Source organism: Macrobrachium rosenbergii, chromosome 8, assembly GCF_040412425.1.
Source record: "Macrobrachium rosenbergii isolate ZJJX-2024 chromosome 8, ASM4041242v1, whole genome shotgun sequence".
In the NCBI taxonomy this organism is placed as follows: Eukaryota; Metazoa; Arthropoda; class Malacostraca; order Decapoda; family Palaemonidae; genus Macrobrachium; species Macrobrachium rosenbergii.
In genome coordinates this window covers 8,698,529-8,712,002 of record NC_089748.1, presented here as the reverse complement: position 1 = coordinate 8,712,002, position 13,474 = coordinate 8,698,529, and the positions used below count along the sequence as shown (strand labels likewise).

General features: G+C 43.7%; 2 protein-coding genes across 3 annotated transcripts in view; both read left to right on the top strand.

Annotated features, from left to right (window-relative positions):
• Positions 1 to 6,886: 6,886 nt before the first annotated feature.
• On the top strand, positions 6,887 to 7,591 carry LOC136841046 (uncharacterized). The gene has a single exon (XM_067108101.1). It carries the CDS (start codon positions 6,887 to 6,889, stop codon positions 7,589 to 7,591), a length of 705 nt encoding a protein of 234 aa, XP_066964202.1.
• Positions 7,592 to 9,007: 1,416 nt separating this feature from the next.
• Positions 9,008 to 13,474, top strand: part of LOC136840585 (REST corepressor 2-like) — an 87,306-nt gene continuing 82,839 nt past the window's right edge. Inside the window, exon 1 of one of the 2 annotated variants that reach the window (XM_067107235.1) lies at positions 9,008 to 9,238. In XM_067107235.1, the coding sequence (XP_066963336.1) occupies positions 9,121 to 9,238 (118 nt within the window). In that variant the 5' untranslated portion in view covers positions 9,008 to 9,120. The remainder of the gene's footprint in view (positions 9,239 to 13,474) is intronic. The other variant, XM_067107236.1, reaches the window with a different exon arrangement.

Below are 13,474 nucleotides of genomic sequence, written 5' to 3'. Positions count from 1 at the left end.
CACAGAAATGCAAACTATTACACAAGCATCATGGGCTGAAGAATGCAAACTATTCCATATTCTTCTTAAAAAGCAGGGGTGGTGGGCCTAAAGTTCTGAATGGGGAAAAAAAAATTAGAAAAGAGTTGCGTACATAGATGACGCTGATATGAGTCATTCAACAGAATCATATAGTCAAATTACAAGAAACTATAAACGGAGTTAACAGAAAAATGGACGAAGTAACAAAAAGTACAGAAAGTTAAAACAATGAACACATCTTCAGTAAAGTCAAGAATAATGAATGAGAAGCTGCAGAGCATACATTGTATCTTTAAGAAAAATAGAATTTCTGTAAAGCATAGATCATGACACAGAAAGAAAAATGGTGGAAGAACGGGAACCGACATAGGAAGGTAAATATAAACATGAGAGAAGTAAAAGGGAAGTCATAGGCAGAAAAGAAAACAAAGCCAAGAGAATCTGGTCTGAAGAAAGGAGACTAAAAAACGAAGAGAGCCTCAGCATATTAAAGAATTGAAAAATAAAGCAATGAGTTACTGTATATTATTAGTGATATATTGCTTATAAACGGAATGCATACTTCCCCGTTCAGTGTTAAGAACATTTATTGCCTTTGTTTGTGAAACGGTTGGAAAAATATGTCTCATTTTGTCGCATTGCTCGGAATGCAGGGAAGTTAGAACAGAGAGGAAACATAAATACTTCAGACTATTAAAAAGCTCTGGCTTCCTAAGAGTTCCAGTGGCCATCCTTTCTTCATTACATTTTTTCCAAGTACCGAGAGTGTGGTGGAGTTTATGAGTGCTGGGGAGGGGTCTACGTAAGTCTTATTGATATCGTTCTTATGAAGGTATGAATTAAATTATTATTGAAAATCCAAAAGTCTCTTGCAACCACATTTTTAAATAACTTTAGTCCAAAGGTCATAGCAGGTTCCAATATTTTAAACATTGTAAGTTCAGCTCTCATTTTCAGTTTTTGACAGTGTGTTTGAAATGTTAGTTCGGCTTCATTTCGATTGTAACTGTTACATTCCTATTCTGGTGTGTTATATCTTTACGGTATTAGGCATAAGGTGTTCCTTGGTGATTTAGAAAGGGAAGTTGTCTTTATTCAGATAACTCGGCCTTTTTTTTCTTTGGTATTATTTATTCCTCCTTGAAAGAGTTCTATGTGGCCACAGTTAAGAATACGTATGTTTATTAATCACAGGGAAACAAAGGCTGTGGTAGTATGTTTGATGGTCTTTTGGTAACTTAAGGGATCAAAGTTTTTAATTCAAAAGTGTGAAATTAGTTTCTTCAACAAGATCGTTATCAAAGATTCAGATTCTTTGTGTACCTCATCTTATGCATCATTGTACAGCCTTTCTGCCGATATGTATATCTACCTTTTGTATGCCATGTAACAAATGTTGTACGTCTTTTTATGCTTGCCAAGAAACACAAATCACGTATGGACGAAGCAGGGCCCTTGGGTCACCTTTACCTTTCCATCCGCTTTTTGTCTTATAAACACCTGTCGAGAATAATAAAGAATCAGTCTTTCACTCCTGACTTTTCCTGAAGCCTCGCACTGGTGACTCCAGGTCCAGGACAGCAGCGCTTTTGGCCCAGCCATTAAAGAATAACTACGGCCACCCCTACCATCAAAAGCCTTTAGCCAGACTAACTATGGCATAAATATTATTAGTTGAATAGCACCCTACCTGGCGGAAACCGTGCCATTAACGGACTAATCGGCATTCCCAAAAGACACGTTTTGGCACTTTATTTCATCACCATCTCGTGCAATGAGGTCAAGCACCATTAACGGACTCAATCATCTGTACATTTATCCCGCGTTTTGGTTCTTAGAAGTCATTCTTTCAGATTTAGAACCTCAATCAAATTCTTCCGATATCGTCTCAATGAAATCTGTCACCAACAAAGACATGACACTGTCAAACTTTCCCGTTCTCGCGAAAACATCTGCATCATGGTTCTGCCAACCCACGCGCATTTTCGATAGTGCGTGCCCCTCAGATGATGCTACAAAATCAGGCACAGTCACCAGGTTTTAAATTTTATTCAAAGAATAAAACTCAAACACTAACCACACAACAATCACATACACAGACCTAAAAAACAAACTGCTGAATTCCTAATCATGCCCATGTCCGTGCTCGCAACGACCTGTTATCCCACCCCCTCAAGATGCATCAAGGAAGCCTGGGACCAGCTGCAACTGTAACACTCCCAGGCCGCAGCAGAACAGAGGAAAGAACAAACAGCTAACAAAATCTTCCTGCAACCCTTTCATTACAAGTTACAACTCCAGATAAGGGATGCAGAGAACCAGGACATGGATTCAACCTGGTCGGCGATGCCCAAAACTATACAAGGCCTCGACTCACGCTGCTACAAGCAACCTGTTGGAGGAAGGCGGGCGATGGAACATCAATGCCTTTATAAGAGTCCCGCCCTTCAGGGTTTCTTGGGATGATAAACTACTATCATTTCATCCCAGATACCGCCCACAACATGTAACTCACAACAATCCTGAAGGGAAACAAAAACACTAACATGACTCCGTTGCATACTGGCATTCATCCAGACGAAAAAATTTCCAGTGCCACCACCTTAACTTCACAACCCGCCTCTGCCCTCAGATTGACCCCGGATGCCAGCAACATCGCCTGCAGTGGAGTACTCGGAGCAACTCATGAACAGCAAATTCCATGCACTGAATTTCTTCAGCGACAAAATTTTCCAGCGATTTCCCTTTTCTTGTCCTTCGACATGCTGCTGGGTATCTATCAGGCATTCTGAAAATTATAAGTACTGTCACTGGAGGAACTGCTATAGATTACAATCCTAACAGACCACAATAATATGGTTCACATTTGCAAAACTGGGGATGCCTGGTCTGACGATCATATATGGACATGAACAGCGCAAGCCCCGCCATCTCAAAGTTCAGTTGCACCATCAACATCCGTTCCTGGCACGTTGGTCCAACATGGCTGATGCTCTGTCACACAGTCAAATCATTCCCTTCACCTTGGCATCGACCACGTCAAACGTGTTGAGGGAACAAGCAGCAGGTCAGAGACTATTGGACACAAGACATCAGTGACGGCTCTCAAGCGGAAAGACAAACCCTTCCATATTCTTCTTAAACAACTCTCCTCTGCAACACCAGCAAAGGTCTGAATGGGGCCCGCAATTAGAAAACAAGTGTTGCGTACATAGATCTCCCATCCATATGGGGTCATTCAACAGAATCATATTGACAAGTTCGTCTGAAACTATAAACAAGGACAACAGAAAAAGTGGACAGGGGTAACAAAAGTACAGAAAGTTAAAACAATGAACACATCTTCAGTAAAGTCAAGAATAATGGATGACGATTTTCCCCAGCCTTGTATCTTTAAGAAAAATCGGCGTCTGTAAAGCCCTTCCATCAGACACAGAAAGAAAAATGGTGACAATCATAGAACCGACCACCCGCTGGAAGGTAAATATAAACATGGATGAAGTAAAAAAGTCATCATGTGCAGAAAAGAAAACAAAGCCAAGAGAATCTGGTCTGAAGAAAGGAGACTAAAAACGAAGAGACCTGCAGCTTATGTAAAGAATCTGAAAAATAAAGCAATGAGTTACTGTACCTGATTAGTGATATACTCTTATAAACACAATGGCATACTTCCCGTTCAGTGTTAAGAACATTTATTGCCTTTGTTTGTGAAACAGCTTGGAAAAATATGTCTCATTTTGAAGGAACAGCTGCCCTGGAATGCAGGGAAGTTAGAACAGAGAGGAAACAAAATACTTCAGACTATTAAAAACTCTGGCTTCCTGGAGAATTCCAGTGGCCATCCTTTCTTCCATTACCCGCCTCCCAAGGTTGAGGACCGAGTGTGGTGGAGTTTATGAGTGCTGGGGAGGGTCATCACCTAAGCCCTTATCTGATATCGTTCTTATGAAAGGTATGAATTAAATTATTATTGAAAATCCAAAGTCTCTTGCAACATCAGGCAGGCCAAATAACATTAGTCCAAATCCATAGCAGGTTCCAATGGATTAAACATTGTAAGTTCAGCTCTCATTTTCAGTTTTTGACAGTGTGTTTGAAATGTTAGTTTCAGGCTTCATTTCCATTTCCCCACATTACCTGCCTTCTGGCGTGTTATATCTTTACCACCATTAGGCATAAGGTGTTCCTTGGTGATTTAGAAAGGGGAAGTTGTCTTTATTCAGATAACTCGGCCTTTTTTCTCCACCCCATTATTTATTCCTCCTTGAAAAGAGTTCTATGTGGCCACAGTTAAGAATCCATGTTTATTAATCACAGGGAAACAAAGGCTGTGGTAGTATGTTTGATGGTCTTTTGGTAACTTAAGGGATCAAAGTTTTTAATTCAAAAGTGTTTCTTTAGTTTCTTCAACAAGATCGTTATCAAACCTACCTTTATTCAGATTCTTTGTGTACCTCATCTTATGCATCATTGTACAGCCTTTCTGCCGATATGTATATCTACCTTTTGTATGCCATGTAACAAATGTTGTACGTCTTTTTATGCTTGCCAAGAAACACAAATCACGTATGGACGCAGCAGGGGCCCTTGGGTCACCCGCTACCTTTCCATCCGCTTTTTGTCTTATAAACACCTGTCGAGAATAATAAAGAATCAGTCTTTCACTCCTGACTTTTCCTGAAGCCTCGCACTGGTGACTCCAGGTCAGGGACAGGTAGCGCGGTTTTGGCCCAGCCATTAAAGGAATAACTACGGCCACACCCTACCATCAGAAAGCCTTTAGCAGACTAACTATGGCATAAAGGTTAGGGCTCTGATAGCACCCTACCTGGCGGAAACCGTGCCATTAACGGACTAATACGGCATACCCAAAAGGGCACGTTTTGGCACTTCATTCGACCTCTCGAACAAATCAGCACCATTAACGGACTCAATATAGCGCATTTTCCCGCGTTTTGGTGCGTGAGAAGTCAAGATGTCAGAAGTAGAACCTCAATGCAAACCCACGAGCATCGTCTGCACGCAGCTCTCACCAACAAAGCCAGACACGGTCAAACTTTCCCCGTTCTCGCGCCAAAACATGGCATCATGGTTCTGCCACACAGACGCGCATTTTCATAGGCGTGCATCTCAGATGATGCTACAAAATCAGGCATAGTCATGACGGCGCTCCCAGAAGAGGTATTCAATAGAATCTCCCCCTGGCTAAACACTCAACCACACAAAGTCACATACACAGACCTAAAAAACAAACTGCTGAATTCCTACATCATGCCCATGTCCGAGAAAGCGCAGCGCACATTCGACCTGTTATCCCACCCCCTCAGAGATGCATCACCCAGGGAAGCCTGGGACCAGCTGCAAGGGTTAGTAACACTCCCAGGCCGCAACGAGAACGGGAGGAAAAGAACAATTGACGTAACAAAAGGAATCTTCCTTCGGCGCCTACCGCAGGAAGTTCGGCACCAGATAAGGGATGCAGAGAACCAGGACATGGATTCCTTGGTCGACGATGCCCAGAAACTATACAAGGCCTCGACTCACGCTGCCGCCCTGGGAGCCTGCAACCTGTTGGAGGAAGACGGCGATGACGATGGAGACATCAACACCTTTTATAAGAAGAGACCGCCCTTCAGGAGTTTCTTGGGATGATAAACTACTATCAGCACTTCATCCCAGATGCCGCCCACATCATGTAACCCCTGACGTCAATCCTGAAGGGGAAACCAAAAACACTAACATGTGAAGCTCCGCAGCAGCAGGCATTCATCCAGACGAAAAGGGCCCACTCCAGTGCCACCACCTTAACTCACCACAACCCCGCCACTGCCCTCAGATTGACAACGGATGCCAGCAACATCGCCTGCAGTGCAGTACTCGAGCAACTCATGAACAGCACGCCCCAGCCCTTGGCCTTCTTCAGCCGCATGTTTTCGCCAGCGGAGACCCGCTACAGCACCTTCGACAGAGAGCTGCTGGGTATCTATCAGGCTGTGAGGCACTTCAAGTACTTGCTGGAGGGAACCGAGTTCACAATCCTAACAGACCACAAACCCTTGGTTCACACATTTGCAAAACAGGGGGATGCCTGGTCTGCAAGGCAACAGCGGCACCTGACGCCATCTCTGAGTTCAGTTGCACCATCAACTACGTTCCTGGCAAGAAAAACCCAGTGGCTGATGCTCTGTCAAGAATAGAGATCAATTCCCTTCACCTTGGCATCGACCACGAAGACCTCGCGAGGGAACAAGCAGCAGGTCCAGAGACAGTGGACTACAGGACAGCAGTGACGGCTCTCAAACGGAAAGACATGCCCTTAGCAAACTCGAACACAACTCTCCTCTGCAACACCAGCACAGGTCACCCACGCCCCCTGGTGCCCGCATCATGGAGAAAACAAGTGTTCGACGTCGTCCACGGTCTCTCCCATCCATTGGGGCGCACAACGGCACGCCTCATGACTGACAAGTTCGTCTGGCACGGCATCAACAAGGACATCCGCCAGTGGGCAAGGAGTTGCATCCCGTGCCAGATGAGCAAAACACCCCGGCACACTGAATCCGGGATCGACGATTTTCCCCAGCCTTGTCGGCGGTTTGGCCACATCCACATCGACGTCGTCGGGCCCCTTCCACAGTCAAGGGGAGCCAGATACCTCCTGACAATCATAGACCGCTCCACCCGCTGGCCCGAAGCAACCCCCATGGATGAAGCATCAACAACATCATGTGCATAGGCCCTCCTCTCCAAGTGGATAAGCTGCTTCGGAGTGCCAGACAGCATCACTACGGACAGGGGACCTGCCTTCCTGTCAGAGCTCTGGGTCTCCTTGGCACACCTGATGGGTACAACTCTACACAGCACAATGGCATACAACCCCGCAGCGAACGGCATGGTCGAGAGGGCGCACCGCTCTCTTAAAGCAGCTCTCATGGCATGCTGCACCGACGAGAGATGGAAGGAACAGCTGCCCTGGGTCCTGCTGGGTCTCCGCTCCGCACCGAAAGCAAATGGCGACACTTCCCCTGCTGAGAAAGTCTACGGAGAAACACTGGCCGTACCTGGAGAATTCTTCCCGCCATTGGCCGACGGCGCCAACACCCGCCTCCCAAGGTTGAGGGAACTCGCACAGAGGTTCACACCCTGCCACAAGACCTTCACTGACAGAACCATCACCTACAGCCCACCCATCTTACACTCCTGCGCCTATGTCTTCATCAGGGTGGACGCTCGCCGCCCACCCTTAACCAGGCCCTACAGGGGGCCCCGCCGAGTCATCAGGCAGGCCAGCAAAGCATTCCTCCTCAACATCCACGGGCGGGAGGAATGGATCACCATCGACAGGCTGAAACCCGCATTCCTGTTAGACAGCGAAGTTTGTGAAGTAGACAGGCGCCCCAGAGTTCCCCCGCAATACCTGCCTGCAGGCGCACCCACTTCCCCACCAAAGTGGGGCCCAGGACAGCCCAGAAAACGCATCCAATCGTCCCCAAGTGTCAGCTCCACCCCACGCCCACAGTTCTCCAGAAGCAGGGGCCCACTCCGACTGCCTCAGCGCCTCCATGATTAATATTGGTCCATCCAGTAATTGCCCCTCTAATTATTGTCTTTTGGGGGGAGTATTTGTAAAGGCGACAAATCGCACCTCTCTTTCTTTGTGTTTCTCTTTTCAGATGTACGTTATTCACGTTATGTATTTTACCTACCTTTATTTCAGATTCTTTGTGTACCTCATCTTATGCATCATTGTACGGCCTTTCTGCTGATATGTATATCTATCTTTTGTATGCCATGTAGCAAATGTTGTACGTATTTTTATGTTTGCCAAGAAACACAAATCGTGTATGGACGCAACAGGGGGCCTTGGGTCGCCCGCTACCTTTCCGTCCGCTTTTTGTCTTATAAACACCTGTCGAGAAAAAAAAATTTGTTACGGGCTGCTCTGGGAGCAAGAGCCCGTGCTGGCACAAGGCCAGCTAAATCTAAAACAACATAATAAAGATTACGGGCTGCTCTCAGAGCAAGAGCCCGTGCTGGCACAAGGCCAGCTAAATCTGAAACAACATAATAAAGATTACGGGCTGCTCTCAGAGCAAGAGCGATTGCTGGCACAAGGCCAGCTAAATCTGAAACAACATAATAAAGATTACGGGCTGCTCTCAGAGCAAGAGCGATTGCTGGCACAAGGCCAGCTAAATCTGAAACAACATAATAAAGATTACGGGCTGCTATCAGAGCAAGAGCGATTGCTGGCACAAGGCCAGCTAAATCTGAAACAACAACAACATAATAAAGAATCAGTCTTTCACGCCAGACTTTTCTTGAAGCCTCACACTATGGTATAAATATTGAGTTAACGAAGAAAGAGGCCAAAGAATGAATTCCACGAAAGTGGATGACACAAAAGGAGGAAAATGTATTTGGTAGTGCATGATCGTCAGTCCTAAACCTGTATATTCCTTCAGTACCTTTATTCCTGTGGCTTAAGAATGGGCATGATTATAGGTAAGACGGGTCAGCCCATTCAAAATGACCGCGCTTCTAGCTCAGCCTCTTACAGCTGGTTTAAGTTCCTGTGATCCTAAGACTTCGAGTCAAGTTATCTTGTATTTTCGGCAATATTTTGCCTTAAGGGTACGCTACTGTGACATAACGATCAATTCTAACACACATTGATTAAAATATATTTTTGACAAGCTGGTTCTTTAGTTAATAGAGGGTCCCTGGAGAAAATATTACAATGATACCTGACAGTAATTATTTAAGTAGCTATGAACCGTTGAAACCGTACGAAAAATCGAGCTTTTTCGAGTATTCTTTGTAGTTTTTTATTGATGATTTACTTGATATTTACAATGCCAAACACATAATAAGCAATCTTTAAACATTTCTGCTATGAATATAATGTGAAAACCACAGCAGAAATGTTGTTCGGACAAATAAATATTTGCGATCAGCATATTGTACGGTACAAACATTTGTTTACGTACCAGAGGAAGGTAACGTCGGAGCTAGGGAAGAAACACCATCATCCCATCTCCAAAGATTTTGTCGTAAAAGCTGGTATATCCATTCACCTTCAAAATTAAGCCCCACAAAATGGTAACGGCAAGCAGTAAAAATACTGCTGATGTGAAAGAAGATAAAAAGTCTCGGGGACCAAGTCCGAGCAATGGACACGTCTCCGGCAATTGCGAAGAAGTAGAGAAGGATGGAGGTTCGTAGACTATTCCTAATCTCGAAGCAGGTTTAGGCTAACGATTCGTACTGATGTGTGATTAATGTTACGTGAAGTATGTTTACACAATCTTTATTGCTAGGACAATGTTTGGTCATCTTAAGGTATTACCTACTATACCTTGAGATTACTATCCTAGTAAGTATAGGCCAAAAGTGAATATTTGCCAATAGCTTAACCTATTTTCCCTGCTTTTTATTTTGTGTTTTAGGCTGTGTACTTTGACCATTATTGTTGTCCAGGCCACTGGTTGTCTTGCTGTCCTATTGCACCAACTACCTCTTTTCACTCTCTAATACTGAAAGCCCCCCCCCCATGCCTGGTTTTAGGCTACAGCTTAGCCAGATTTTCATAAATCAGTCAGTCCTCTATTTTGTGTAGCCTTCTAGGCCTGCCAGTCCCAACAGTTATGGAAACCTTACCATCACCCCAATGGGAAACCAAGATTTTGGGATGGGAAGAAACCTGAAAAAGGGAACTCGAAAGTCTAAGATCGCCCGGGGCACCTTAGGAAATCATAAGAGAAGCTGTCAGTAAAGTGTACTTCCTAGTTCTTGTGGGTAAATTGGCAACAGCCCTTAGCTAAAACTGCTTTAAGTATGCAGTCAAGTAGATGTGTAATTGTAGTTTTCCTGACAGTTTTTAATGTGATTTCTGTGAATTTGACTTTCATTTCTGTGAGATCAGTAGTTAATCCAAAACAACCCCACTGGGCTGTCTAACGCTTGGCTAAGGGGGGAGACCATCATGGGAAACCTGGGTTTTTTGATGGATGAACGCAAAAACTGTGGTAGTTAAATAGCCTACAGGCTAGTGATGCATCCAAATCTAACCTAACCTAGGATGCTGAGTCCAGGCTTTACTAGGCAGATACTTAGCCTGACTTGGAAGCCCATACATGCTCAGCGTACAAATACCCACACCCCATTCACGTAACATAAATTTAGAAGGTTTTCCAGTAAATTGAAGTCCAGTATCGTTCAGCAGTTCCATTGGTCTACATACACACGTCGAAAGTATCACTTTACTCACCACATCTGCAACTGTCTCACTCTTCTTATTCTTGATAGGCATGACATATGCCATCTACTCATATGGGTCACCATCACAACCATTCAAATAGATCCACTAATTGTCACCAGTAAAGACACAATAGATTACAGCTATCTCAAATGGCTCATTCACTCTTAATCATAACACAGGTGGACTCGCTTACACTTGTTGATACTTCCCTAGTTTCACTAGGTATGGAGTAAAGATCTGCTCTTCCATACACTCAGTCATCCATATGCTTGTATCTACTGTGCACAATTTTGCAAATCCCAATCGCTCTGAAAATTGAAAATACAAATGCATACATATTTTCATTCATCCACTTCTGCACAAAATAAACAACACTTTGACACCAAAAAAGACTCCCAGCAAATCTTTTAAATTCTCTCAACATTACACTCCATTCGGTCACAGTTAATCTTATTTGCACATGTTAGCAGTTCATTTACCATCAGGCAAACAGTTTGCATCTGCTCTGTATCCTCTAGTATCAACTGTTGTCTCTCTCTTACATCAACTTTCATCCATCCAGCGAAAATCACCATATATGCTCTTTCACATTTAACATATGCATCCCTTCTAGCTAAGAGCACACCTTATTGAACTCCCTTCACACAGTTTCCCCACTCTCTCTTTTGTCATTCATTCCATTCCTCATTTACCCCAATTTTCTGCACACCCTGGTAACATGGCTCATCTTGCCGCACACACTGCACATTAGGTCCAGGGTACCCTATACTTATGTGCATAATGATCACTCTGACCACAATTACCACATACTCCAGCAACTCCCTGTATCTCAGAGGTCCTCGCCATGTGCCCTATATTTCCACATTTAAAACATTTGACTGGGCTGGCTTTATTACACTCTCTTATTCTATGACTGGATTCACCTCACACAAAACATGTTCCCAAGGTCCACTTGCAGTCACTCCCATATGTCCTACTTTCCCACATCTAAAATACTTCACGCATGATCTTTCTCTCATGACATCTTTATTCGTAGTTTTCCTTTGAGCACCCATACCATACCCCTGCCATATATAATTCACACACCTTTCTCTCCATCCATTACTACTTGCTCTTTCAAGTGGACTTCTTTTATCCATTCATGTACTATAATAACCTAAAAGTTTCTCCATCACACAAGCTGGATTATTCATTAGTGCATCTCATAAGATTTTACATTTTTTCCCTCATATACTGTATTCCCATTTCATTCTTATTCTTCTCACGTATTACATCCTTAAACTGATAATCTTCAGTTATCTCCAACACTTATCTCATTTGAATCTCTCATCCCTAAACATAATTTTCACATTCCTTTTCAAGTTTAGAAATTCTACCACCCAATTCAGAATTGTAGTTAGGAATTTTTTCATTAACATTCTTTCCTCAATAATCTTTCTGTTACCTGATTTCTTTCTCATGAAGGTGTCTAACTGATGTGCATACATTTATAAACTTTCATTTATTCCCATTTGTGCATCCTCATACTCATTCTTCTTTAAATGCCTTACATGCACACACTTTCACTCATTTTACTTGTTCAATAATTCTATCTTTCACTATATCATACCTTTGATTCCTTAAGGCAGCCCCCAGTTATTGGCGGGGGTCTGTTGTTCTGATGGCGTGATGATAACCGAAAATCAGTGATTTTCGGGGCTTTTTCAGCGATTTTTGGAGCTTATCGGCGCCGTCGGTTGTTGGTGCCTGTGTTAGGTATGTATCGGCACCGATAAGCAGAAATCAGCGATTTTCGCCGCCAAAAATTGCCAATTTTCATCACTAGACAAGCCCCATAAAACCGGATCACGATTACCGGGGGCTGCCTGTACTCATAAGCATCTTATAAAATTCAGCCAGTTGCCCTTTTATGCTCACCAAACACTTTTCCATGCAGAACTTCTCATATGCCTTGAAAAAGTCCTAGATATCTTTCCCCAGTTATAGTAAATTTTGCTATCATTGGGATTTCCCTCATCAAAATACTTGCATGTACCTCCTTGCTTTCTGTTAATTCATCTCCACTCATACTACTGTTAATCTCTTCTTCATTAAAACTTGATCCTCCCCACTTGATTTATACAAAGAATGCCTGCTTCTGTTCATTTTGTGCATTATGTATCACTCACTCCTCTTCTTTCCCTTACACCCTAACTTTCTTTCATTCAAAGGACAACACTTTTGCTCCTCCACTTGCATCCTTTTCACCCCAACAGCACCCTCTATATTCATCATTTTCATCATATCAGCCATCTTTTCTTCCATTCTTTTTTCTGACTCTCACTTGGTTTTCCACACACTATTTAATGGATATCCTGGGCCCAGATGAAGAGGAGAGAGTTCTTTGCCCAGTCAGAGCCCTGAGGTACTATCTGCTTAGGACCAAGAAGATCAGAGGACCTGCTAGCAACCTCTGGTGTTCTGTCAAGAATCCATCTTGTCCTCTTTCAAAGAATGCCCTATCGTTCTTTATTAGGAACCTGATCTCTAAAGCACATTCCCGGATTCAGGAAGACTTTTCCTCTGACCAAAGTTAAAGCTCATGAAGTCAGAGCAGTGGCTGCCTCTCTCACCTTCAAGCACAATTTATCCCTCTTGTCCATTCTTCAGTTGACCTTTTGGAGGTGCAAATCGATCTTCACGTCTCATTATTTGAAAGAAGTGGAAACAGTATTTGTAAACTGCAGTACCCTCGGACCATTAGCAGTGGCTGGCATGGTATTGGGGGAAGAAGCATAGGAGAGATCCTCTCTCTTCTGTCTCTTCGTCTTGAGGCAGGGTGTCAAGTTTTTGGGGAGCCTGGGGGTCCTTTGTACCTAGAGTGCCTACCAGTTCTTTGGATGGGTAGTGGTTTGTTGTGTCAGGGTGGGTGACAGTGTTTTCTGGTTGTTAGTTTGTGGTACTGGGCCCAGGGCAAGGGCAACTTTTTTCCTACATACGTTTCGTCAGCGATCAGGAATAGCTTCCGTTGCAAGACTTCCATTGATGCAGAGGCAACTCTCGGCTCAATGCCGTGTGACTACAGGTTAAGATAAGCACCAACCAGAGGCAGTATTCACCTGCAGTAGCTCTCTTACTAGGTAAGGAAGCAACAAGAGTTGTTTCAATGCTAGCCATCCCTTTCTAGTTCAAGTCATTACCACACTTGATGTT